The following is a 26,464-nucleotide window of genomic DNA, read 5'->3' as shown; positions in this document are numbered from 1 at the left end:
AGTTTTGTCATCCCACAATACTTTGCCGTCGAAAAACAAACAAACAAACAAAACAACAGGACACTTAACTACATGACCACAGCAGTAACTACAAATTTAAACATTGTGCTCCTCTAAACTGTGACCACAGACAATAGCATTATAGTATATAGTATAACTAGAATAACCAGAATTTTTTATACCACAGCTTTATTCAATGTGACCAGATTTCAATCAAGAAAACAGAGTGTATTCTTAAAATACACGATAGAGTGTTTAAATATATTGTTTACATACTTTGAAGACCACAAAAGCACTTAATTCTTATATGTGGTCACGCACAAATCAGGAAATAATAATAAAAAAAACGAAGAAGTTGTATCAACTGTGATTAGGCAACTCAGGATTGTTTTTCTCAGTCTTGGTGTATGATATATAAATGATTAACTTGGTATAATAAAATTCGCAAATTTTAACTACATTCTACTTAAAATGTTTTATAAGAAATGTTCTAAAAGAACTTGTAACCATTACATTTGTAATAAGACTTTTTTAAAACACTGTCCTTTTAAATAATGTATCCTCCCAAAAAAATGTACTGAAGCTTTGATATCTAAAGCATATGTGTGTTTTGTCCACTCAAATGAACTGATTGTTGCAGGCATATACATAACGTGCTTACAATGATGTACATGATCCATTAATCAGCCAGTTATACAAATTCAAATATGCACAAGAACAGGGTGTGTTGCAGCTCCACATAAAATACGGACCATACCAGCAAGATATACATCTAGATTAGACCTGTACAGGCCTGTCTGTAATAATACTGGCTGTCAAATGAGAGATGACATCACAAAAAAGTGAAAAGAAAATCAGTGTTTACAGTGGTTTTACAGCACTGAAGTAATTTATTGTGAAATCAGATTAAATATTTTACAATGAGTACAGCATATGTGTCACTTTTTCAAAACCATAACTATTAAACTAGAGTATAATTTCTTCAGAGCTAAAATGATTAACATTGAGTTGAGTTATAATAGCTATGGAAACTTGGAAAGTGTACTCTTAAGATCCTCTGCTGTGGCAGATGATGTCAAATGGCTCAGGAGAGCGGACTATACCGACAATCCCATTCATGTCTGGCCACTCCACACCAGGTGGCCAGGAGAAACTAATCCGCTGTAAGAGAGAAGTGATGAAGAGAAAGAGCTCCGTCTTAGCAAGGATCTCACCGAGACAGACCCTCGGACCTGATAAATGGAGATAAAACACAACCTCCATCAACCTAGTTATGTTCACTCTTGATCTACTGAAGTAATAGTCACAGGTGACTCACCCAAGGAGAAAGGGAGGAAAGACTCTGGTTTGAAGAAATGTCCATTGTCATCTAAGAAATTCTCTGGGTTAAAAGTGTCTGGGTACTTCCAGTGCTCCTTATCAGTTAAAATCGCTGTGAAGTTAGTTAATATCTCGGTGCCCTAAAAAGACAATGTTTGTTAGTGGAACAATCAAGAAACACAACACAGCCATGCTCTGTTTGTTACCTTGGGAATGTCGTATCCTCGTAGTTTTGTAGGCTGAGTTGTTTCATGAATCACGCCAGAGGGTACAATGTTGGCACAGCGCTGAATCTCGTGAACAGTGGCGTATGTGTACGGTAGTTTGTCTCGGTCATCCATGCTGGGTAAGCAGTCATAACCCAGAACCTGAACAATCTCCTCATGACATCGCTCTGTAATAAAACAAAAACTTATGAGTACATTTTTCAATATTAGTCTGCTAGTACAACTAAGCTGACACAACATGGTGCTTTCAAAACCCTTGTTATTTTAGCTCAATCAATGGTGCGTTTGGGACAGCACTCCCTGTTTGGTACAATCTGTATCAACCTAGTTGCATTTACAGATTTTGCTATTTATTCTAACCCAGTAATTCCACAAAAACATGCATGATACAGCTTTGCAACAGTAGTTGTGGGAATGAAAAGAGAATATTATAGTACATAACTCTTCAAAGCAACAACAGACCAACAAGGGAGGCATGAACTGGCAATTCTTAATATACGCATTTGTGCATATTCAAGACATGTTGCAGCAAGTTAGACAAATTGTTTGCAAAAGAACAGAACACTTTATACTGCTTTAATGCTTTATACCTGCTTAGCAGAAGTTTCTATCCAAAGCAACTTGCAGAACATGACATATTCATCAGTTCATGCATTCTTGAGGAATCGATCCCATCATCTTGGCATTCCTGGCACCAAGCTCTACTGTTTGAGCTACAGAATGCTGACAAGCTTAAGTACCTTGTACATCTGGGTTTTTAGTCAAGAAGAGGAGGCCCCATCTGATGGTGGTTGCTGTGGTGTCAGTTCCAGCCAGGAACAAATCAGCTACTGACATTACCATGTTATCTTCATGAAACGTGGAGTCTTCGTTGGACTTCTGCTGCTCCAAGGAAAATACAAAGCATTTTAGTTTAACCAAGCATATCTTATTCCCTAGCAGCTCACTGCGATTTCACATTGTAAAATACTATTGTTCCTGGAAAAAAAAATTCCTATCAACCAGTCAAGGATAGAACTGGGATTGGGGTTACCACCAACTACCATCAAAGAGTGGATTATACAGGGTTTGAAGTGTTTGGTCATGATGATCTTACTTTCTCAATCTCTAGCAGGTAGGCGTCAATAAAGTCCCGTGGACTGTCTGGATCCAGAGTTTCTCTGTGCGTTTTGACTGCTTCCCTGATGAAAGCCTTCAACTCTTCAGCGTTCTGGTAGATTTTCTGGTGTGGCCCTGGGAAATGTTTGATGATGGGAAGCAAGTTAAAAACCTGGAAAAGAGAAAGGCTACATATAACTATATTGCATCAACTGCAGGAGTCTCCAGTCCTGCTCCTGGAGGACCACCTTCCTGCACAGTTTAGTTCCAACATGTTCCAAAACATCTGCTAGTTTCTAATAATAATGACAACGTCAAACAAGTTTAAGAAGAGTTAGAGTTAAATGGGGACATGCTCCAGGGACAGCATTGGACATACCTGGTCAAGTAGTCACATATCTTTATTGGTAAAGTCTAGTAAAGATTAACTTAATGCAAAAGAGTAACAGTGCAATTTCTCGACAACCTACAGGACTGCAGACAGTGAACATGCAGCTGGTTACTTTAACAGTGACGAGCTAAAAACATATTTAGTACTTGTTCATACCTGTCCAACAAATGACCCTGTCTGAAAGATGTTCTCCTTTAGGATTTCCAGAAGGTATTCAAAGTGCTTGTTATCATATTCAAAGCGATCTCCAAACACGATGGAACAGATAATGTTGGAAACGGCATTCTGTGTTGCATGTTGGGGGTTGAAAGGCTTGCCTACCAAAGAAAACCATGTGTTAGTCTTTGACTGTTTTAATAATTTAAATAGAATCTTGCCAAGCAAATGAATTCAAGTTGACATTTATAGCTAACTTTCAGAATGATACATCTGGTTTAATGGCAGTTGAAGCTAGCCTGAATACTAAAGCTTGTTACCACCACAGCAACACAAGAACTCATACAAATATCGACAATGGGACCATAAACTTGAAATTCATGTCTGCATACTTGCATAGAGTAGAATTTTTAAAGTATGTTTAGACTCAACAGAAATCAGATGGAACATGATTGAGATGCTATGGGGCAGTCATGGCGTAATGGTTAGAGTCTCGGGTCCTGCAGGAATTGTTGGTGGTGGGGGGGGGGGTGAATAACCAGCGCTCTCTTCCACCCTCAATATCACGACTGAGGTGAGACCCTTGAGCAAAGCACCCAACCCCCAACTGTTACCTGGGTGCTATAGAAATATGGCTGCCCACTGCTCCGGGTGTGTTCAGGGTGTGTGTGTGTGTGTGTGTGTGTGTGTGTGTGTGTGTAACTACTGTGTGTGTGCACTTGGATGGGTTAAATGCAGAGCACAAATTCTGAGTATGGGTCACCGTACACACCGCACACATCACTTCACTTTCACTACAATAAGCCTAAAACATTGAAAAAAAAAAAAACATTCAAACAGAAACTAAAATCATCAATAACCTTCCGATTTGAGCATTTCAAGAACCAGGTAATTGCTTTCCTCTGTCACACGTTCCTCTACAGACTTCTTCCCCAGACCAAAGTTCCTGAGTGTGTGCAGAGCAAACCGTCTCTGCTGCCTCCAGGAGTGACCAAATGTGACCAATATTATACCTGAGAGAGAGAACATATTAACAAGAAATAGATAGACAAGTTGATTAAAGACAGACAGACAACATAAATGGATGCAGTAGACTGCTTGAGGGTCCAAATCCAGACCACGACCACATTTACATGGTCTTGAGAAGTTTCAAGACTAAGACCTCAAGCTCGAGATTCTAACTTCACTGGCTGGTTGCACAACTGATCGAGACCAGCTTCAACCAGATACAAAAACACTTTTTCTATATGATCAAAATGTGGATGTACAGTACCAAGATTGTACAACACCAATTCAATTTTGGTACAGTGTATTACTGACCGAATCCATCAGTGATCCAGATTATAAGTGGTATATGTGGCCTTCCTGAAAAAGATGAAGCATTTTGGACCAGGGCTTCCTTTGCAAGCTGGATTGTATTGAGGATTATCGCTGGCTTTCTCCCGAGATACACAGTGGCCATCTCTCCATACTGAGATAACTGCTCAGAGAAGATATCACAGCACTTTAACACAACTACAGTGACTTAGACATAGTCTCACCTGTGAATGAAGTCAACGTACCATTTACATTTTACAGAGTAAAGAGATCTTAAAACACCTTTCCACAAAACCAAAGCCTCTATTATCAAAGCAAACACTCACCGATCTTATGAACTCCATTGGGTTCTTCAAAAAATATGGTATGGTTCCCACAAAAGGCAGAGGTCTGGGACCAGGTGGAGTTTGAGCTCTGTAGGAATTAATCCTGAAGATCTCAAACAGGACTACAAAAATTAAGCCCAGAGACACAGCAATGCCAACAGAGACCAGGTCTAACTTCATAAGAGTCGTCCACATGGTGACAGATTCGTTCCAAGACAGACATGAGCAGCAGACAACCGTGAGCTTTATAAAGACAGAGCGAGAGTGGGAGGAGACAGTGGGAGTTTGAGGTGCCAGTTCATGTTTTTGTGTAGTAATACAAGTTATTACTGCTAAGCCTGCAAGGTTCTAAACATTAAAGACATGAAGAAAAAAAATAAAGAAAAAAAAAAAAAATATATATATATATATATATACACACACAACACTCATGTTATCTTTAAAATCACTGATTAAATGGATATAAATGACTATTACTCACTGCAAAGTGGAACAAACATGCTGCAGAAGACAAGTTTGTACAAGTTGATTATATAACTGACTAGTTCAAAGCTCTCTTCTACCATGACAATGATTGTGTACACTAAGTCTCAGCACAGCCAATGGGTATTCTACACCCTAATCTTGTCTTTATTAATGGGATTATGCAAGAGGCCTGGAAAGGTGTGTAAAGGTGACTGTGAAGTGATAGCAAAGGGCACTGGCGATTCCCCTCCCAACATTCCTTATGCTATTTGCTTAGTCTTAAGAGAATATTTCTATGATTGTCATTTTATATACTAATATTTACCATTTTAGCTCCATTGTACTTAAAGCGTTTCAGAAGAAAGGTTCACAAAAATGTGTAACCTTTACCCTTTATTAAAAATGTATACTTGTATTGCATGTATAAAATATACTGAGGGTTTGATACCATCAAAATTGAATGAAATTTTTTAATATAGCACAATAATACATTAACTCAACCAGTTCAACAATTTCAAACATGCTGTAATGTCTCAGTGAGTGGTTAGACTGCAGGTGATTGGCTGACATGGTTTTGCACCTGGACTAAATCAACATACTTTAAAAGGGACAATAGTTGGGTGAACTGTTGTTTGTTGTTGGCATCTGTGTCTGTTTCTGCTCATGAGTCTGCCGGAATGCTCATGGAGGTTACGGAAGGGTTTGCTATGGCTCCACCTGAAATCAAGCCATGCCTACAAGATATAAATCCAGTTAACACTTGTACAGGCCTGACTGTGGTAATATTAGCAGTCACATGAGAGATTACATCATGAGAGAAAAGCTTTACAGTGTTACCGTGGTATAACAGCACTTAAGTCATTTATTGTGATTATTGTGATTTATTGCAGATTCTACACTTTACAACAAATAGATATGACATCCTTTTTCAAAACCACAACGATTAAACTAGAATATAGATCTTTCAGGGTTAAAACTAATGTCAAGTTGAAGAGCTTTTTAAAAACACAGACATGAACTTTGGAAACTCCTGTAAATGTTGGAAAGTCTACCCTGCTGGAAAAACAGCATATGCTGGTTAGGTATGTTTTGACGCTGGGATGCTGTTTTATGCTGGTCATTTGCTGGTTTATGCTGGTCGTCTGCTGGCAAAGGACTAGCATAAACCAGCAAAAGGACCAACATACCCTGCTGAAAAAAACAATAGAAACCATTACAGAAATTCTAATGGTTTCCATTACAAACCATCAGCAATTAACCATTAAAACCATTACCAAATGGTTTCCATTACGTAGTGTGTTTTGGGCATATTTCCATTAGGATTTATTGGTTTGTATAGGTTTCCATTACAAATTGTATTAGTCACGATTTGCACATAATGGTTTCCATCACAGTTTTGTAATGGTTCTGATGGTTCCATTACAAGTTTGTATTGGTCTTTATTTGCACATATTTAATGGTTTCCATCACAGTTTTGTTATGGTTCTGGTGTTTCCATTACAAGTTTGTATTGGTCTTTATTTGCACATATTTAATGCTTTCCATCACAGTTTTGTATTGGTTCTGATGGTTCCATTACAAGATTCTATTGGTCTTTATTTGCACATATTTATTGGTTTCCGTTGCAGTTTTGTATTGGTTCTGATTTTAATGTTTACCTGATAACTGGTAATTAGGCCATTGATTAATTAAATAATTTAAATTATTAATACAACTATACACAGGTTTTGTCAAGAATATCATTTTTATTTATTTAAACTACATACCAACCTTTCAATAGCAAACAGTTCAGGTTGTTTTGCAAAGAATTAAGAATATGCACCTAAAATCTAAATTATTCACAGAATACTCAACATAGCTGGAATTAACACAAAACCTTGACATTACATTTTTTTTTAATTACTGTTATTCATTAATGCATTATAGAAATACAGGAACTATGAACTGCATTTGTGGCTTCATTGTAGCTGTCTTAGACCTGGCAAAAGAGAAGGAAAATTTGTTAGGACAATGTACCACTTAAACCACATTACCAGTATGTGAGATTATCCATACATATATTTATATGGCAATCTCAAAAAAAATTGCAAAAACTTAGTTGTTGACAAAACATCATCATGTTTAAATTTGTCCAACACTTTGGGGCACTTTGAGCAGATTCAAATTCTTGACAGATATGAACTTTTGTCCATGGACACATTTTTTAAAGCAGATAATTTTTAATTTATCTTATACGCTGCTTTAATAGATGCATATTGTCATTAATTATTGTCTGCTGTGTTGAATATCTCAATGGTTTAGGTGTAGTTCAGTGTTGTTTGTTGTTATGAGTGAGTGAATAAATGTGTCCCTGGAGCACAAAAGCAGTTTTAAGTCGCTGGGGTTTATTTATAGCAATAGGCAACAAAACATTGTATGGGACAAAATTATCGATTTTTCTTTCATGCCAAAAATCATTAGGATTTTAAGTAAAGATCATGTTCCATGAATATATTTTGTAAATTTCCTACCATAAATGTATCAAAACTTTATTTTTGATTAAAAAAAATGCTTTGCTTTGGACTTCAAATATTTTTCGCAATATTTAGATTTTTTTTGCACCCTCAGATTCCAGATTTTCAAATAGTTGTATCTCAGACAAATATTGTCCTCCTAACAAACCATACATCAATGGAAAATTAATTCTTAATATTATTGATATAAAAATCTACATTTTTAAAAAATTACCCTTATAACTGGTTTTGTGGTCCAGGGTCACAAATAGTCTTGAATAATTACATTGTCTACTTTTTATGGTACATAGTCTCTATTTACTTCAAATCATATAAGAGGTTGTAGTAATTACATTCGGATATGGATATGTAAATACTTACCACTGAGAAGTTTTATCTGGTTTGTCACTGATCTTATTTCTGTACACTTAGGGGGCGCTTATTTCCTCTGAGGTGTGGCCTCTTTTCTTCAGCTTCTGAGACAGACACTCTTGTTTCAAACACACACACACACACATACACACACACACACACATAAACAAATTGAAATTCAAGAACTGATGGACTAATCTCAGACTTTAAATCTGACCACTCTCAAGTGGAAATTAAGTAGCATGTGTGACCTGTGCTGGCAAAATAAGTCACAATGAGCAAAAATGAGTTTTTTTTTTATTATTATTATTATTCTCATTAATAGTCCTTCAAAATGATGTAGAATTTGTTGAAATCTGACAAAAAATTACTGAACTACACCAGTTTGAAGTTGAAAGAGTTGGCAAAGTCAATTTTTAGAAAAATCAGGTTAAAGTTTTCTAAAGGTTCCAAAGCAAAATCACAGAGCAACATTGCATCTTTTCCTGCAGTTCTTTTCTTAATAATAATTCACTTTTTATTTTACATCTGAACAAAAGCATTCAAGTAAAAAAAACAAATAATCCATTGTAAAATCCCTTTATTGTGTTCATTACAAATAAAGTAATTATTAAAACTATAAAAGCAGTTCAATAAAGATCAGTGATTGACTGTCATTCTGTGTATGTTTATCAGGATATATATAATTGTGTATATATATCCTGATAAACATCTGAATGTCGGATTGAAATGAACGCGTGTTCTGTTAGTTAATTGTTAGTATAAGTGTTAATTGTTAGTATAAGTGCAGCTAATAATAATAATAATAATAATAATAATAATAAAGAATTAATTAGCATGTTTTTTGTGTTTTGCTTTGGTACTGAAATTGGTACCGAGTACAATGGATTTTCACTGGTACTGGTACCGAATACTGAAATTTTGGTACCATGACAACACTAATAGTTTGTAAAACTGAAGACCTTGATTAATGTGTTCAGGTGCAATGCAGGTTGGAGCAAAAGCTCTGAATGTGAGTGGACCTTAAGAGACAATGAGAGATCTCCTGTAATATATTCTGAACATGACACTTCAAAGAGGCAGGATAACTTCTAGATTGATGACTTACAACACTGGTGTCCAGTCCTGGGCTGGAGGACCAACGTTCTGCAGAGTTTCTGGTGATCCTTGATCAGCTGCTTAACTGGGGTTGGAGCTAAACTCTGACAAAAGAGAAGACAACCAATATTATGATGTTAAAAAGTTAAAAAGATTTGATTCAGAAATATGCACAACGTCTGAAAATGCACAGAGATGAGAATAAAGCTATGTGTTTAATAAGAACTTTCAACCCACTGAAAAATAAGAAGCAATATTACAGTAAGTCACAGCTGCATTTTTATTTATTCTTATTAATATTGTTTAAATATGTTACAGTTACCTTGTGGTTTATCGATGAAATAGAAAAGATCTATCAGTGATGAATGGCATCATACATGCGTCATATGTAATGATATTTAATAAGAGTTCTAACACTGTGTCTACACTGGACGGCACAACAAAATACAACAGAGCCTATTTTAATCAGTAATGCTCTCTACACTGGATGTGGCACGGCACGACACAACAAATCACAGACGGTAAAACTGATGCCTCTTTCTATTTATGATGTACTGACAAAGTTCAAATGATTTTCAACAGTCACTTTGGTGCGTCCAGTGTAGACACGGTGTGAGAGTGTGTAGCTTGGAGTTAGAGAATGGGAATCTACTTCATTGTGCATTGCATTCTGGGTATACAATACAAATCACCAAAGGAAAAAAAATACTATTTACATTAATATTTGTAAGAGCTTCTTGCACTTTATAAGAATTGACTAATATTTGAAGGATTATGTGACACTGGAAACTGGAGTAATGATGCTGAAAATTCAGCTTTGATCACTTTTTAAAACATACTGAAATAGAAAATAGTTATAAAATGGTAATTTCACAATATTACTATTTTACTGTATTTTAATCAAATAAATGCAGCAGCGGTGAGCATAAAATATTTATTTTTACAAATCTGACCCTTACATTTTTGAATGGTAGTGGTATGTTTGAGGAATTACTTACTTTTCATGGTTCATAATGTCTAAAAATGTTCTTCGACAGGAGATATGACTCTAGAGCACAGCCATCAGCATGGAAGAACCTGGGAACATAAGCATACTGTCACAGAGACAACAATATTCATTATACAATGACAGGTTTATTATAAATAAACTATAGCAGAGGTGAAATGCAGAAAAGAAAAATAATAATTGACAGAATATATACAAAAAAAAAAAAAGACTTAAACATTTTAGTTTTACTAATTTAGTAATGCTCCTACAGCGTGGACATCAAAATAACTAACAAGCAAACAAACACACACACACACACACACACACACACCATAAATACACATACATATATATATATATATATATATATATATATATATATCAGTATGTGTGTGTGTGTGTGTGTCTGTGTTTTCATTATCTCCCTTCAGAAATTTTAAAATCAGGAACATCTCCTGTGTCATAGAGGTTTTTTTTTCTTTTCTGGCACTTCTGAAATAACAGAACAAGTGGTATTTATGTGTTTAACGTTACTATGAAAGATCAAAACCTGAAGTTTTCAGCCCATTGTAAGTGATGTAACGTTAACTGTACAGTGCATACTTTTAGGTTAAATTAATTAGCTTACTTCCATTCATCCGTTGAGATATATATATAGAGAGAGAGAGAGAGAGAGAGAGAGAGAGAGAGAGCGAGAGAGAGCGCTCATCCACACATAAGATGACATATAAAGCCCAAACTTAATAAATAAGAGCTCAAGTTTATCGTTACCTCTTTTAGTTAGCCTTACAGTGGAGATGCTAACGGACTTTTTCTGACGACACTAAACCATTTCTATAAAGTAAATATTAAACGGAATCGTATCATTTACATGAAATAAAGTGTCAGAAACACTTTAATGTACTATTTGTGTAATTATATAGACGAAACTTACCTAAAAAACAATAGTGAAAACCACATTGAGAGTCAGCGTTCAGCTGCTTGACGGTTGGGCTGCCGCCTCGTTTCCATGGTGACGTCCTCCGCTCCAGTTCAGCGCGCGCGCCCCATTACAGCACGTAGAAGTCACGCAGAATTTCACTGTTATTTCAACATTTATTTTGGCCTAAATTTGGACCAAATCAGATGGACCAAACAAAACCTAATATTAAACATAGATTTTGGGGCTATATTGGAACCAAATCATAAAGACAAAACAAAGACCATTGCTGAGTTTAGGGCAAAATTTGGACCAAATCCGACGAAACAAGCAAAAACCAACTTTCAACGTCAATTTTTGATCTAAAAGAAGGCCATGACGGGCCGAGATTTAGCAAAAAAAAAAAAAAAAAAAACGATGTCCGAATGACGTCTGGTGCTGGGTGGGTAGTTTCCAAAGGTGTTCTATTGGTCCTTAACGATATCCAATAGACAATACATGCCACAAATAAAAGAAAGCAAATTACAAATAGAGACCCATAGGGACCATTACAATGTCCATTAAAACCAACAGAATTCCAATTAGAACCATTAAAACCATTACAAATTCTGTAACGGTTTCTATTGTTTGTGTGTTCATTTATTTTTTTTACATTTTTTTTTCAGCAGTCTAGCCTACCCACTAAGACCATTACAGTTTTCCAAAGAAACCACTTAATTTATTGGAGTCATAATGGTTCCTACTGGTGTCCAGTAGATACCACCAGAAGTTTCCAAAGGTGTTCTGTTGGTCCTTTAATGGTATCCAATAGACAATACATGCCACCAATAGAAGAAAGCAAATTACCAATAGAGACCAACAGAGACCATTACAGTGTCCATTAAAACCATTAGAATTCCCATTAGAACCATTAAAACCATTACAAATTCTGTAATGGTTTCTATTGTTTTTTTCAGCAGGGTAAACCAGCAAAAGGACCAGCATAAACCAGCATCAAAATATACCTTACCAGCATATGCTGTTTTTTTCAGCAGGGTTGTTATCTAAGAAATTCTCTGGGTTAAAAGTGTCTAGGTACGTCCAGTGCTGCTTATCAGTTAAAATTGCTGTAAGTAATTATCTTGTTAGTAATAAAAGTTAGTATGCATAAATTATGTATAAATTATGATATTAAACAAACGTTTTATGTGTTTACATATATGTGAAATTAAATTCATGACTCATAATACTATATGATATTATATCTTATATTATAGAATAGTATTACAGTAATATTTCTTTCTTACATGTAATTGACATGTTTCTGTTGAATCTTTACTTTACAGGAATGGTTTAGTGCCAAAAAGACCGTTAGCATCACAACCATTAACTAGCTATAGAGGCTAACTATTAGAGGTAAGCTAACTGTAGATTTGAGCTCGTTAATGAAAGATTGAGCTTTTAATCACATTTTTTTTTTTTGTGTGTGTGTGTGTGTGTGTGTGTGTGTGTGTGTGTGTGTGTGTGTGTGTAGATGAGCGATTTTGATAGTTTGTAAATATTTTGCTGGTACTTTGTCAATAGATAAATGGAAGTAACTATAAACTAATTAATTTAAACAGAGTCTGCACTGTGGGGTCAATCGGTGACGTCACTTACATGAACTAATGGGCTGAAACTATTTCAAACACGTTTTGAACTTTCATTGCAAACAAATACTGATAAATTGTGCTGTGATTTCAGGAGCTTCAGAAAAAAAACTAAAATGGGAAGTTACAAGAAAATTTGTAATGGGAGTTGCTGACAGAGATGCAGGAAACACAAGTGATCTGATAAATCTTATTAAATAACTAGAACTATAAATAAATGCATTTTTCACAATATATTTCAACTATATCATCATGCATCTGTAAAACCTAAAAATGTGAATTCTGGTATCTTAAGATTTTGTTTGTTTGTTATTATTTCTCTTTTCTGCATTTCACCTCTGCTGTAGTTTGTTTATTTCTAATAAACCAGACATTGTATACTACATATTTTTGGCTATGTGACATCTTGTTCCTATATTCTTCCATGCTGATGGCTGTGCTGCAGAGCTGGAGCAGATCTCTTGTCAAAGAACATCTCCACATCTCCAAAGCACTATGAACCATCTGATTAGTAAGTAAAACCTCAAACATTCAAAAGTTTTTCAAATATTCTGAAAAATATAAAAATATTTCCTGTATGTTCTACAAGGCCATCTTGTTTAACTCTGCACTGAGGACACTTCATACACAACCTACAGAAGGGTCCATCATAATTTGAAAAAAGAAAAAAAAAAAAAATTAATAACGGTAAGACAGAACCAGAGTACTGTGAACGTAACCCACTTCAAACTGTAACAGTCTGTATGTATATTATTTTCTAAACTTCAGTGAAGTGTATGTTCAAGTAGACTTTGTTGCTTGTGGAAACCTCAGGCAAGCCTTAAAAGTAATTCAAATTCAAAATCTTTCAATTGAATTCAAGTTTATTTGTATAGCGCTTTTTACGATACAAATCATTGCAAAGCAACTTTACAGAAAATTAAGTTTCTACAATATTTAGTAGTAGCTTATCAGTGGTAACTGTCAGTTTATGTGTATACGGCAGAAATGTTCAGAAAAAATCTTACATGAGTTGTAAACAAAATGTGATAGAGACTGCTTCCAATGAAGAGACAATAAAAAAAAAACAAAAATGTGGTAGTTCTGTATGTTGTCTCTGGGTTAGCATCATCTGAGGTCCTCTGAGGGGTTGGCATCATCTCTTCTCAGGTGTTCTGGATCCAGACTGGAGCTTGTGTAAATCCTAGTTACCACGGGATGTAAAATCCCGTGGCAAAACAGAGAAACAAATAGAGACATAATTAGTGTAGCTGCTGTTCCAGCCAAGTAAAATTAATTAGTTTAACCCAAGCTAAAGAATAATAATGCATATTTGATCAGATATAACTGCAGTCCAAAATTATGAAATGCATTATTTGAATGCTTGGCCAAATAGGTGTGTTTTTAATCTAGATTTAAACAGAGGGAGTGTGTTTGAACCCCAAACATTATCAGGAAGGCTATTCCAGAGTTTGGGAGCCAAATGCGAAAAAGCTCTACCTCCTTTAGTGGAGTTTGCTATCCTAGGTACTATCAAGAAGTCCAGCGTTTTGTGACCTTAGGCAACTAAAAATATTTTATAACTGAAAAAGAACATAAAAGTAAGCAAGAGCAAAGACTGTAAAATTGGGGTAATACAAGTAATAATATTTTGTAACTGATACGGAACTTAATAGGTAGCCAGTGCAGAGACTGTAAAATTGGGGTAATATGATCATATTTCTTGACCTGGTAAGGACTCTAGCCGCTGCATTTTGGACTACCTGTAGCTTGTTTCTATTGAGGATGCAGGACAACCAGCTAGCAGTGCATTACAATAGTCCAGTCTAGAGGTCATGAATGCATGAACTAGCTTTTCTGCATCAGGAACAGGTAACATGTTTCGTAGCTTGGCAATGTTTCTAAGATGGAAGAATGCTGTTTTTGTAACATGGGAAATATGATTTTCAAAAGACAAGTTACTGTCTAATGTAACACCCAGATTTTTGACTGTAGAGGAAGTAACAGTACATCCGTCTAATTGCAACTTGTAATCTACGAGATTCTGTGTAATGTTTTCTGGTCCGATAAGTAATATCTCTGTCTTATCTGAATTTAATAGGAGAAAATTATAGGTCATCCAATCTTTTACATTTTTAACACACTCCTGTTAGCTTAGATAATTTTGAAGTTTCACCTGGTCTTGTTGAGATATATAGTTGAGTATCATCAGCATAACAGGAGAAAATTATAGGTCATCCAATCTTTTACATTTTTAACACACTCTGTTAGCTTAGATAATTTTGAAGTTTCACCTGGTCTTGTTGAGATATATAGTTGAGTATCATCAGCATAACAGTGGAAACTAATCCCGTATTTTCTAATGATATTACCAAGGGGCAACATGTATATTGAAAATATTAGAGGACCTAGGACAGATCCTTGTGGCACTCCATATTTTACTGGTGATAGATGAGATGACTCCCCATTTAGATAAACAAAGTGGTAGCGATCGGACAGGTAGGATCTAAACCATCTTAAAGCCTGCCCTTGGATATCTGTATAGTTTTGTAATCTATCTATGAGTATGTCGTGATCTATGGTGTCGAACGCAGCACTAAGAAAATCTGATTTGCACTCTTGAAGACCGTTCACCAAAGCCTAAATTTCAGTCTGGCAGAATTTTCTACACACTTCACCACTGAGGCCAAAATGAGCATTGCGAACGTAAGAGCCTCACACTACATTGTTTGTTTGAATTGTATTTCAGGGCAGTTCGTGAAGACAGATAACCTGGACAAAAGCCAGTTCCAGATCCAGCCTCCACACCAGACTTCTCACTCACAAGGATTTCTGTGTACTAGATATTATGTGTATTCTTCAGACTTAGGTGCATGCAGCTATTATTCAGGGACATGAACACTTGAATATTGCAAAAATAGAGAAAGTACCTTATTTAAAGGGTTAGTTCACCCAAAAATGAAAATTAGCCCATAAATTACTCACAGTCAAGTCAGCCAAGGTGTATATGACTTTCTTCTTTTGTCTTTGATCTTTCATGCTGTTTAATGCCACTCAGCGGGTGTTGCATGCATCAGTCCAATGGCTCTTGGGGGTGAATGAAGGCCTCCTGTAGTAAAATATCCATATTCGAAACGTAATAATCACTTTAATATAGCTTGCACCAACAGTTTTAGACAGAAGCAGCTCCGGGAGGATGACGTATGAGGTCGGCATTGTGCATGCGCCGGTGAGTCTCGTGAAAACCAACGTTTGTTAACAGGAGCAAAGGAAGCAAATGAAAACCAGTCTCCTCTTGGCTTATATCAAAATCGAAATATATATATTTGTACTGTTTTTGTTTGTTTGTTTTGTTTTCCAAAGCACCTAAAAGCCAATTCACACTGTCATACTCCAACAGGGTGAACACACTGACCAAGCAAAACAAATAAGCATTATGTGTGAGATATATTTGACTTGGTTTGCTGATTAAACCTGATTAAATATTTGTTCAGAATACTGTCGTTGTTGTGAATATTCATCTGGGAGGGATCTGTATCAAGTGGCTTGGTTATGGTTTTGTTTAGGGCTGACATGTGGAACCCATCTGGACCAGAGTATAGGACCACAATAGGGCCACCTATGGTCATACAGGTGGTTGAGATATGGATCTGTCATGGCCCATTTGTGACGCATATTTTGGCTGCCAGGTTTAGTTCATCTGTGGATTAGGCTCAGGTGTTGCTGTTTTGGGCTTTCTAATTAAAGATTGGTGTTGATATGGTTTACTTAAGATTGTGTTTTGGTTCCAATGTTACATTTTGATCTGGCCCAATTCATGGTCAGTTATGGGTAATTAACTTGGCTGAGAATTGGGCCAGCTATGGCCCATGTGTGTCCCTTGTCTGGAATCCAGACCTTGTCCACACTAGGACCATTATTCATTGTGGTATGTGGAAAAAGCTGGTCGTGTGGCTGGAGCTGGGCCAGAGAAAAATTGCTATGTGGGATGGAGGTTACACGAGGGTTTGCTACGGCTCCACCTGGAATCAAGCCATGCCTACAAGATATAAATCCGGTTTACACCTGTACAGGCCTGACTGTTGTAATATTAGCAGTCACATGAGAGATTACATTATGAGAGAAAAGCTTTACAGTGTTACAGTCATTTATTGTGATAGCAGATTCTACACTTAAATAAATACAACATCCTTTTTCAAAACCATAACTATTAAACTAGAATATAATTCTTTCAGGGTTAAAATTATTAATATCAAGTTGAAGAGCTATGTCTAAAAACAAAGATCTGAGCTTTGGAAACTCCTGTAAATGTTGGAAAGTCTATTGTCATATAAGAAATTCTTTGGGTTAAAAGTGTCTGGGTACGTCCAGTGCTCCTTATCAGTTAAAATTACTGTACTGTAAGTAATTATCTTGTTAGAAATAAAAGTTAGTAAATGTATAAAACAAAAGTTAGTAAATATCTCGGTGCCCTAAAAAGAGTGTTTGTTAGTGGATCAATCAATAAACGCAACACAGCCATGCTCTGTTCGTTACCTTGGGAATGTCGTTTCCTCGTAGTTTTGTTGAGTTGTTTCATGAAACACGCCAGAGGGTACAATGTTGGCACAGCGCTGAATCTCATGAACAGTGGCATACAGGGATGGACTGGGAGTAAAAGACGGCCCTGGATTTTCTCCCAAATAGGCCCATATAGGCACAACTACAAGCAGTCACTACTATCTCACAATATTACAGCAATCCTATCGCATTTATGGCAAATAACATCACAAAACCCATGGTGACCCTGCTGACAATAATAGAGACCATCACAGAAAATCACTACATCACTACAAATCCCATTGCAAACATTACAAACCATCAACTTTCAACCATTAAAAACCATTAAATAATGGTTTCCTGAAGTGTTTTGGGACATATTACATTAAGATTTAGTGGTTTTAACAAAAAGCGCGCGACCCAATTACAGTAGAGAAAATCCATAAAAAAATGATTTTCATTATAACCAGTAAAACCATTACAAGTTATATGATGGTTTCTTTTTTTTTCAGCAGGGGATTGAAAAATGTATTATGGTATGAACTAAAATACTTGTAATCTATATAAAAAGAGCAGAATGCAAAATGTATAATATGACAATGATAAACAAACTTAGAATCTAGAAACCTGAAACAGAATTATTCAATTTGAGTATTCATGTCTGTCTCTAGGTGTGTGTGTCACATTAAACAAACTAATCATATTATAGGCTACTTCATTTTCTCTATTTTCTAACTCATTAACTCTCAAACATAACCCATTGTAGAATCGGTGCTGTCTCTTTATAAATGAATGGAATGTTCATGTCAGACAATGCAGAGTAAAAAAACAGCAGTGAACCTTTGGACTAAGGGTTGCCTGGGATTTTACTACGGTGCTATAGGCTACAGACTCTATATAGTGAGATTGGTGGGCAAAGGAAACTGGGTTTAGCTTAATTTTCCAGCAAGGTCTCCATTATTATTTGAACTTTTAATTGACGAGCCATCGGTGATGGCATGTATCAACAATCTTGCAATTAATTCGCCTTTTAAATTTTCAATTTAAAGGTGAAGTAAATAATATTGACCATTAGAGGTTGAAATGGGTACTTCAGTCCAAATTAAATTAATGTTTCTCCCAACCCACCCTCTCTATGCTCATGCAGGTTGCCAGATTGAGGACACGTACGCAACAGGAATGAGCCTTACACTGTAAATTAATAAAAAATGTCATCCTCATTCTAATGTCTCTGGTCATATAATATTTTACATGGATGCAGAGGCTTTTTAGGTCAGGAAGAATCATTTTCTGGCTTCCACAGCTGCCATACGTTGTGTTTGCCACCAACTGGCAACCTGGGGTGTCGAGATACTACTGGGTAAACTGGCAGACCAAAACAAAAACAGACATTCCTGCAGAATAAACAATTCTCAAAGAAGAATAACTGGCTGTAGCGTTGTTTTTCAGAGGAATGTGTGTATATAAACTAAGCATGTTTCCAAAATATCTGCAAACATATTATAGTACTATATGCGTTTGGTACAGTCAAAAATTAGATTAGATTAGATTCATACAGCACCTTTAAAATCTGTATGTACATTTTCAAATTAACTGTCAGTACTGTACAATGCATTACTGACCGTATCCTTCAGTGATCCAAGTAGGAAGTGGTATATGTGGCCTTCCCGAAAAAAAATTAAGCATTTTGGACCAGGGCTTCCTTCACGAGCTGGATTGTATTGAGGAGTATCGCTGGCTTTCTCCCAAGCTACACAGTGGCCATCTCTCCATACTAAGATAACTGCTCAGAGAAGATATCACAGCACTTCAACACAACTACAGTGGTTTAGACATTGTCTTACCTGTGAATGAAGTCAACGCAGAGTGTACATTTTACAGAGTAAGGTGAACATAAGATACCTTTCCACAAAAGCAAAGCTTCTGAGTTCAAAAAGACTTATTAACTCCATTGGATTCTTTTAAAAATGTTGTATGGTCCCCAAAAAAGGCAGAGGTCATCCACATGGTGAAAGATTCAGTATATACCTTCAGTGTGTGTGTGTGTATATATATATATATATATATATATAAATATATATATAATATATATATATATATATATTAGATATATATATATATATATATATATATATATATATAAATAAAAGCAACACATCAGCGTGTTGGGTTTGCTTTTTCTTTATTTATTTTTTTTTTGGTCTTTTCTTGATTTTTTTTTTCTGGTCTTTTTTTTTTTGTCTGTTTTCTTGGTTTGCTACAGGGAAGTTTTTGGCACTACATAATTTTGATTGTTTGATTTTCCTATCTAAAGCATTTTCCTTATGCAAGCAAAATAGGAATACAGCTAATCGGTTAAAGAAATAGTTTCACCACAAAAATGAAAATTTGATTTTTAAGATTAGGATGAGTTGTTTCTTCATAATTTTGTAGTAGAAATGTAGCATTGCATCAGTGTCTCAGCAATGGATGCTCTGCAGTGAATGGGTGCCGTCAGAATGAGAGTCCAAACAGCTGATAAAAACATCACAATAATCCACAAGTAATGTGCTTGATCTGTGCAGATTTCTCTCTTGATTCAGACCAGAACACTTTTTCACTGGAGGAAGTGTTATTAAGGATAATGGACTCATATTTTAGCCGGAAGCAACAGTTTAAAGTTAAAATAACTTAATAATGGATTTGTTTCTTACAAACACACAGCTTTTGTCTTCTCCAGATGTTAACTGGTAGACTGGAGTGCTGTGGATTACTTGTGGATTATTGTGATGTTTTTATCAGCTGTTTGGACTCTCATTCTGACGGCACCCATTCACTGCAATTCAGGCCCTCGAAAATAGTAATTCGTTCTTGTACCTTGGGCACTGTAATGTAAATTGTCAAATGCTTTAGTGTTTTGTGGGTGTTTCTAACTTTTCTATGAAGTGCACGTCGTCCAGCTGTGTTTGTGATGTTCTCTCACATCTGGAAGTCAAGAGTCAATCTTTAGACGTGATGTTGGTGTCTAGTCATTCTGAGTGTCAGAGGCTTTATCTGATGCCTCTTATCTTTTTCTGTCTCTCTGTGAAGTGTTGCAGAAATGCTGCTTGTTTAGTTCCTCTCTTGGTTCTACATCAGTATCTGCATTTCCCCCTTCAGTTGTGTTTCTTCTTAGTTTTAATTCTTTCTTTGAACGCTGTGTTTTGTCTGGGCTGAGGAGGTTCTCTGTCTGATGTTAAAATGTCTTTTAAAATCAGTCCCCCTTTTTTTTCTATTAAAAATTTTCAGGATTCTGTTTTAAGGTTTACATTAAATTTTAGTAATCAAAAAGCATGTCTAATTAATTAATCATGATTTATTAAAGCAGAACAAAAATTACATATATGGCCTTATGAAATCCATTTTATTTTTCCACCAAATATATATATATATATATATATATATATATATATATATATATATATATATATATTTTATTTTTTTTTTATTTTTTTTTTTTTTTTTTTTTTTCTAGATTATTTTTTCTGATAAAAATTTTCTGGATTACGTTTAAATGGTTAGATTAAATCATAATAATCAGAAAGAATGTCTCATTTAAATCATAAAAACTTATTCAGTTTAACAACAGTATATTAAAAACAAAATTAAAAAAATTAAAACCTATGAAATCCATTTAATTTTTTCCCATTCTGTAATTTCCCCCCAAGTTCACCCCTCTCCATTTTATATTTTTTTTTCCAATTTAATTTGAATTTTTCTTAATTTTTTTTCCTCAGAATAAATGGTTAGATTAAATCATAACAATAAAAAAAGAATGCCTAAATTATTAAAATCAAAAAACATACAAAATAACAAAAACATATTAAAAGTTTAACAAAGTTTAAAATTTTTAAAAACCAATAAAATCCATAAAAATTTTTTTTCCCATTTTTATTTATTTTTTCAAATTCTGCAATTTTCCTCCCAAATTAATTTTTCCACATTATTTATTTATTTTTATAATTTTTTTCCAATTTAATTAAAATTTTTCTCTAGATTATTTTATTTATTAAAATTTTCTGGATTATGTTTAAATGGTCAGATTAAATCATAAAAATCAGAAAGAATGCCTAATTAATCAAAATATGAAATTTATTCAGTTTAACAAAATATTTTTTAAAAGTTTACAAAGTTTTACCAAATTAATTTTTTCCCCATTTTAATTTTTTCCCCATTTAATGTAAATGTTTCTAGTTTATTTTGGCCATGAAGGCAGCGAGTTAGTCTATCTGAGGCGCTGGTTAACCGTGGCTCTGTGTTTCAGGCATCGGTGACGTGGTGGCCATCATGATTCCGGAGCCGAAGGGTCGTGATCTGGTGCTCCTGATGGAGAGGAACATCACCGTTCACATGCACATCACCATCGGAACACGCAACCTCCAGAAATACGTCAGCCGCACCTCCGTGGTCTTCGTCTCCATCTCCTTCATCATCCTCATGATCATCTCGCTGGCCTGGCTCGTCTTCTACTACATCCAGCGCTTCAGATACGCCAACGCCAGGGACCGCAACCAGGTACAGACCCGAGAAACATCGTCTTGTGAAACTAGAAGTGCTGCTTACATGCGTCTTGCAGTCACTGTATATATGTTACAGTTTTGCTCAGAATGATCATTTATGTGAAAATCAAATTAGGCTGAGTGATTAATCTAAATAAAATCTAAATAAAATCAAAATCGTGTAATGACCTTAAGACAACCAAAAATATTACTATTGTAATTTTACCAAAAATTTTTACCAAAATAATTTTTTTAATTGAATACTATTTTTTATTACAGTGAAATATTATATTAATAATATTTCTAATTTAGCTTTTATATAATAATATTTATATATTTAATTATTTGTTATTATTGTTTATAATAATAATAAAATAATAATAAAAAATATTATATTTGAAATACTTATTTTTATAATACAGTGAAATATTACGTAAATATTTAACATTTTAGAAATGTATTTATTATTATTAGACCTATGAAATCCATTTAATTTTTTTCCCCATTTTTATTTATTTTTTTCAAATTCTGCAATTATCCTCCCAAATTCACCCCCCCCCCCTTTTTTAATACTTTTTTTCTAATTTAATTAAAATAAAATAAAAATGGGGAAAAATGAATTTGGGAGGAAAATTGCAGAATTTGAAAAAATAAATAAAAATGGGGAAAAAATTAAATGGATTTCATAGGTCTAATAATAATAAATACATTTCTAAAATGTGAAATATTTATGTAATATTTCACTGTATTATAAAAAAAAGTATTTAAAATATAATATTAATATTTTTTAATTATTATTTTACATTAATAATATTTATGATTTAGTTTTATATAATAATATTTATATATTTAATTATTTGTTATTATTGTTTATAATAATAATAAAATAATAATTAAAAAATATTAATAATTATATTTTAAATACTTTTTTTTATAGTACGGTGAAATATTACTTGAATATTTCAAATTTTAGAAATGTATTTATTATTATTATTATTATTATTATTGTTGTTTATACAAAAACAATTAAATTATTATTAATTATTTTATGTTTTCTTATATAGAATCACGTTTAATAACATTATTATTAGTAATTATATACTTATTATATAAATTGAAAAAAAAAAAAAGTGTCAATTTGTGTAGCCCTACAAACAAGCACAGCCGAAAAAAATACACTTTTAATCATAGAAGGAAAAAAAAAATGTTCAGCCGTGAGATCAAACCACTTTCTTGGTGTTTTGTGTGTGTTTGAACACGACCCTAAAACATGATAACAGGCCACAGGAAGTGACTTTTATCACAGAAAAACAGCCGCAGCCTGAAGGCAACACAGCCTTTCATTACAGCTCTCAGTCTTTAATTATTCTAACGAGAGGCGGATACTGTAGGAGATCACAGAAATGCCTTCATTAATAACGTTCTGTTCTCTGATTGGTCAGAGGAGGCTGGGCGACGCTGCCAAAAAAGCCATCAGCCAGTTACAAGTGCGGACCATCAGGAAAGGCGATCAGGTGAACAAATAAACCCAGTCTTTAAAGCAGTGGGACTGAATTCAACACTCTTTGTTTTGTCTTATAATGTGTGTTTTTCTTTAGGAAACGGAGAGTGACTTTGATAACTGTGCCGTGTGTATCGAGGGTTATAAACCAAATGATGTGGTGAGAATCTTACCTTGCAGGTAAACACTTTTGATAAGCTACATTAATGCTGTTATTTTAATAGTAGTACAGTAATATATACTCTGTATATTAATGCTGTCAAACAATTAATCGCATACAAAATAAAAGTTTTCGTTTGCATAATATATGTGTGTTCTGTGTATATTTATTATGTATACATAAATGCACATAGATTAAAAAACATAAAAAAAATACCATGACAATATTTCCATATATACATATGTATTAATATAAATTATATTATAAATATATATATTTAATTTATAAACAATCTATTTTTCTGAAATATATACATGCATGTGTGTGTATTTATATTTTTTTAGATGCGATTAATCATTTGACGGCACTTTATATATACATATATTTTATAATTCATTTATATGTGTTTTTTTTAATCGTTAGATAAGGCTGCATTTTTTTGATTAAAAAAAAACAGTAAAATCTGTAAAATTGTGAAATATTATTATAATTTCAAAAAACTGTTTTCTATGTGAATATCTGTTAAACTGTAATTTATTTCTGTGATGCACAGCTGTATTTTCAGCATCATTACTCCAGTCTTCAGTGTCACATGATCTTCAGAAATCATTCTAATATGCTGATTTAATGCATCCTTGTGGAACAAAAGACTGTGTAATGAATTGACTGGTGTGCAGGTTCACTGGAAGTTGATTGGAAGCGTTGAGCTGAAAACAGCTTGAGTGAGTATTAGACTGATCCACACACTTCACTTCTTCTGCTTCTCGCAGGCATCTGTTTCATAAAGGCTGTGTCGACCCGTGGCTGGTGGACCATCGCACGTGTCCTATGTGTAAAATGAACATCCTCAAAGCTCTGGGCCTCACGGTTGGTGTTTTTCTCTCTCCCTCGTCGCTGTACAGAGGTCATGTGATGAATCCTCATACATAAAAAAAATAATCTAATGAAAACAGATGAATAACAGTCGGAATAAATCAACTTTATTATTATTATTATTAATAGTAAGAAATATTATGATTATTATTAATAATAATAATAAGAAGAAGAAGAAATATTAAGAATTTTATTACAGTAATAAATTAATACATGACATTATTTCCAGAAGATTCATTTTATTTGTTCTTTTAACATTAATACTTTGTTTTTTAATCTGTTTTCTGTTTTCATTTGAATTTTAAAAAGTTTTAGTCTTTTTTTTTTGTCATTTTTATTAGTATTTTTTCAAATGTCTTTTTTTTTCAAATTTAGTTTTATTTTTAAATTATTCACATTTAATTATATTTTTAAATTACTTACATAATATTATTATTTTAAATCTTATGTATTATTTTATTTAGTTCTTAAAACATCATATTGTACCTTAATGAGTGTTATTTTAGTATCACTACTACTACAAAAAAAAAAAAAATATATATATTTTAAATTAACCTTAAAATTAAACACTTTATAATATATAAAATATTTTATTATATGATTTTAACTTTTTTATTTGTTTTTTTTTAATATATATATAAAAATAAAAAATATATAAATGATTCCCATATATAATATAAATATGTAAAAATATTTATTATTTTTTTATTGTATACATAAATAAGTATGTTTTGTTTTTATTGATATATAATTAAGTCAAACTAAATGAATATAAAATGTTGCCTTGGTAACTAGCTAAAATACAATATGTGCAAATACAATTTTTTTTTTTCAAGTTTATTTGATGTTTTAAGTAGTTTATTTTAATGCTTAATTGTAAGAATCCTGTCTTTAAGCATGCTAAAGTCACTGAAATGCATTGCTTATGGTTTAATATGTCTATAGGGTAATTCTATGGCGTTTAACTCTATGTTGTGTAATTCTGTTCGCGCGCAGTCGAGTGCCGAGTGTCTGAATGAACTTCCTCTGGACTACGAGCTCGCCGTGGGGGGCGTGGCTCTCAACGCCATGGTGATGAGCGATGATGTCATGGCCGGCGATGTCGTCGGGGGGCGTGACCCCGGTGTGAGGATGGTGGGTCTCCCTCAGGTCCTCCTGGACTCTGAGCCGCTGTCCCAGGACACCTTGCCAACCGAACAGAGTGAGTATGCGAACGAGTACATAAACACAGACGCTGATCTCCTCTTCTGTAGTGCAAGGCATTGTGGGTAATAATTTACATCAATTAACATATCATTTTATCTTATCAAAAGCAACTTATAAAAGCGTGCATTTAATAATAGCCCAAAAGATGTAAACCATTCAGGCAGCCTTGAGAATGAGAAGCACACTTCAGCATACTTTCAAAATAGTATGCATTACAGAAATAAACTCAATTTAATTAACTGAAAATGTATTATAGTTTAAATGTATGTTAAATGCAGTTAGTTGAACTTAGTGATCTTTCTATGTAATAAAATTAAATATTTTACAAAACCATTAATTTTAATGTACAAAATAACTAAAAACTAAAAAAAATTATAATAATAAATATATATAGATATTATATATATATATATATATATTAATGTGTGTGTGTATAAAAGAAACAATGACAAAAAATTACTAAAACTTTAACAAATTAAAATAAAAACAAAAAATCTAAAAATGAATTAAAACCGTTAATAAAAACTCTAAAAGTATCTAATTGTATACTAAAATAACACTGATTTGTAATTACAATTAAGTTGCAATTTACTACATTTAAAAACTTATTAACTTTAAATGTAATATGGAATAACACTAGTTTAAACTAATATCACATACTTTACATGTACATCAAAATAAGTGTACTTTTTAAAGCACAACTCTTTCAATTCAACATTATTAAGTGTACTTATGAAAGTGGCCTTTTATTTCATTAATATGATATAATCTGCAAGTAGACATTTTTTAAAATGTAAGATTTGAAGCACACTACAAGTGCATTTGGCTTACTCTCATCGTGCATGCTATTTAGTAAGCACAGCAGGTCAGTTAGGACACAGCCGTGATGAAT

General features: G+C 33.8%; 3 protein-coding genes and 1 long non-coding RNA gene across 5 annotated transcripts in view; 1 reads left to right on the top strand and 3 right to left on the bottom strand.

The window, feature by feature from the left end:
- Window positions 1–26,464, bottom strand: part of LOC109085971 (protein phosphatase methylesterase 1-like) — a 576,397-nt gene that overhangs the window by 541,497 nt on the left and 8,436 nt on the right. The gene's annotated exons all lie outside the window — the stretch shown is intronic.
- Window positions 1–26,464, top strand: part of rnf150b (ring finger protein 150b) — a 581,444-nt gene that overhangs the window by 553,753 nt on the left and 1,227 nt on the right. Inside the window, exons 2-6 of the mRNA XM_042713890.1 lie at window positions 21,598–21,848; window positions 23,275–23,346; window positions 23,431–23,513; window positions 24,264–24,360; window positions 25,363–25,567. Of these exons, the coding sequence (XP_042569824.1) occupies window positions 21,598–21,848; window positions 23,275–23,346; window positions 23,431–23,513; window positions 24,264–24,360; window positions 25,363–25,567 (708 nt within the window). The remainder of the gene's footprint in view (window positions 1–21,597; window positions 21,849–23,274; window positions 23,347–23,430; window positions 23,514–24,263; window positions 24,361–25,362; window positions 25,568–26,464) is intronic.
- LOC109102411 (cytochrome P450 2B4-like) lies at window positions 617–5,062 on the bottom strand. Of its 2 annotated transcripts, none has more exons than XM_042713884.1 (9): window positions 4,836–5,062; window positions 4,513–4,672; window positions 4,053–4,205; window positions 3,193–3,353; window positions 2,644–2,817; window positions 2,288–2,426; window positions 1,527–1,714; window positions 1,319–1,460; window positions 617–1,232 (listed from the first exon to the last, which is right to left on the bottom strand). In XM_042713884.1, exons 1-9 carry the CDS (start codon window positions 5,028–5,030, stop codon window positions 1,048–1,050), a joined length of 1,497 nt encoding a protein of 498 aa, XP_042569818.1. In that variant the 5' UTR covers window positions 5,031–5,062; the 3' UTR covers window positions 617–1,047. The 2 variants fall into 2 exon arrangements, with proteins under 2 accessions (XP_042569818.1, XP_018971309.1); XM_019115764.2 differs by having other exon boundaries at window positions 619–1,232; window positions 2,288–2,429.
- LOC109103440 lies at window positions 7,030–11,294 on the bottom strand. The gene is made up of 5 exons (XR_006153383.1): window positions 11,185–11,294; window positions 10,261–10,339; window positions 9,273–9,366; window positions 8,174–8,282; window positions 7,030–7,278 (listed from the first exon to the last, which is right to left on the bottom strand). It is a non-coding gene; the product is annotated as an uncharacterized LOC109103440 (long non-coding RNA).

Source organism: Cyprinus carpio, chromosome A23 (assembly GCF_018340385.1).
Source record: "Cyprinus carpio isolate SPL01 chromosome A23, ASM1834038v1, whole genome shotgun sequence".
Lineage (NCBI taxonomy): Eukaryota > Metazoa > Chordata > Actinopteri > Cypriniformes > Cyprinidae > Cyprinus > Cyprinus carpio.
The sequence above is the reverse complement of the archived record's forward strand: the minus strand, read 5'-3'. Positions and strand labels throughout refer to the sequence as shown.

What these genes read in the sequence shown, in the direction of transcription:
- LOC109102411 (XM_019115764.2), bottom strand. Translation starts at nt 5,030, where the DNA reads ATGTGGACGACTCTTATGAAGTTAGACCTGGTCTCTGTTGGCATTGCT. An exon ending in CTGGATCACTGATGGATTCG is followed by an intron (nt 4,206 to 4,512) that starts GTCAGTAATACA and finishes TCTCTCTCTCAG; the next exon opens with GTATAATATTGGTCACATTT. An exon ending in GAGGATACGACATTCCCAAG is followed by an intron (nt 1,461 to 1,526) that starts GTAACAAACAGA and finishes TTGTCTTTTTAG; the next exon opens with GGCACCGAGATATTAACTAA.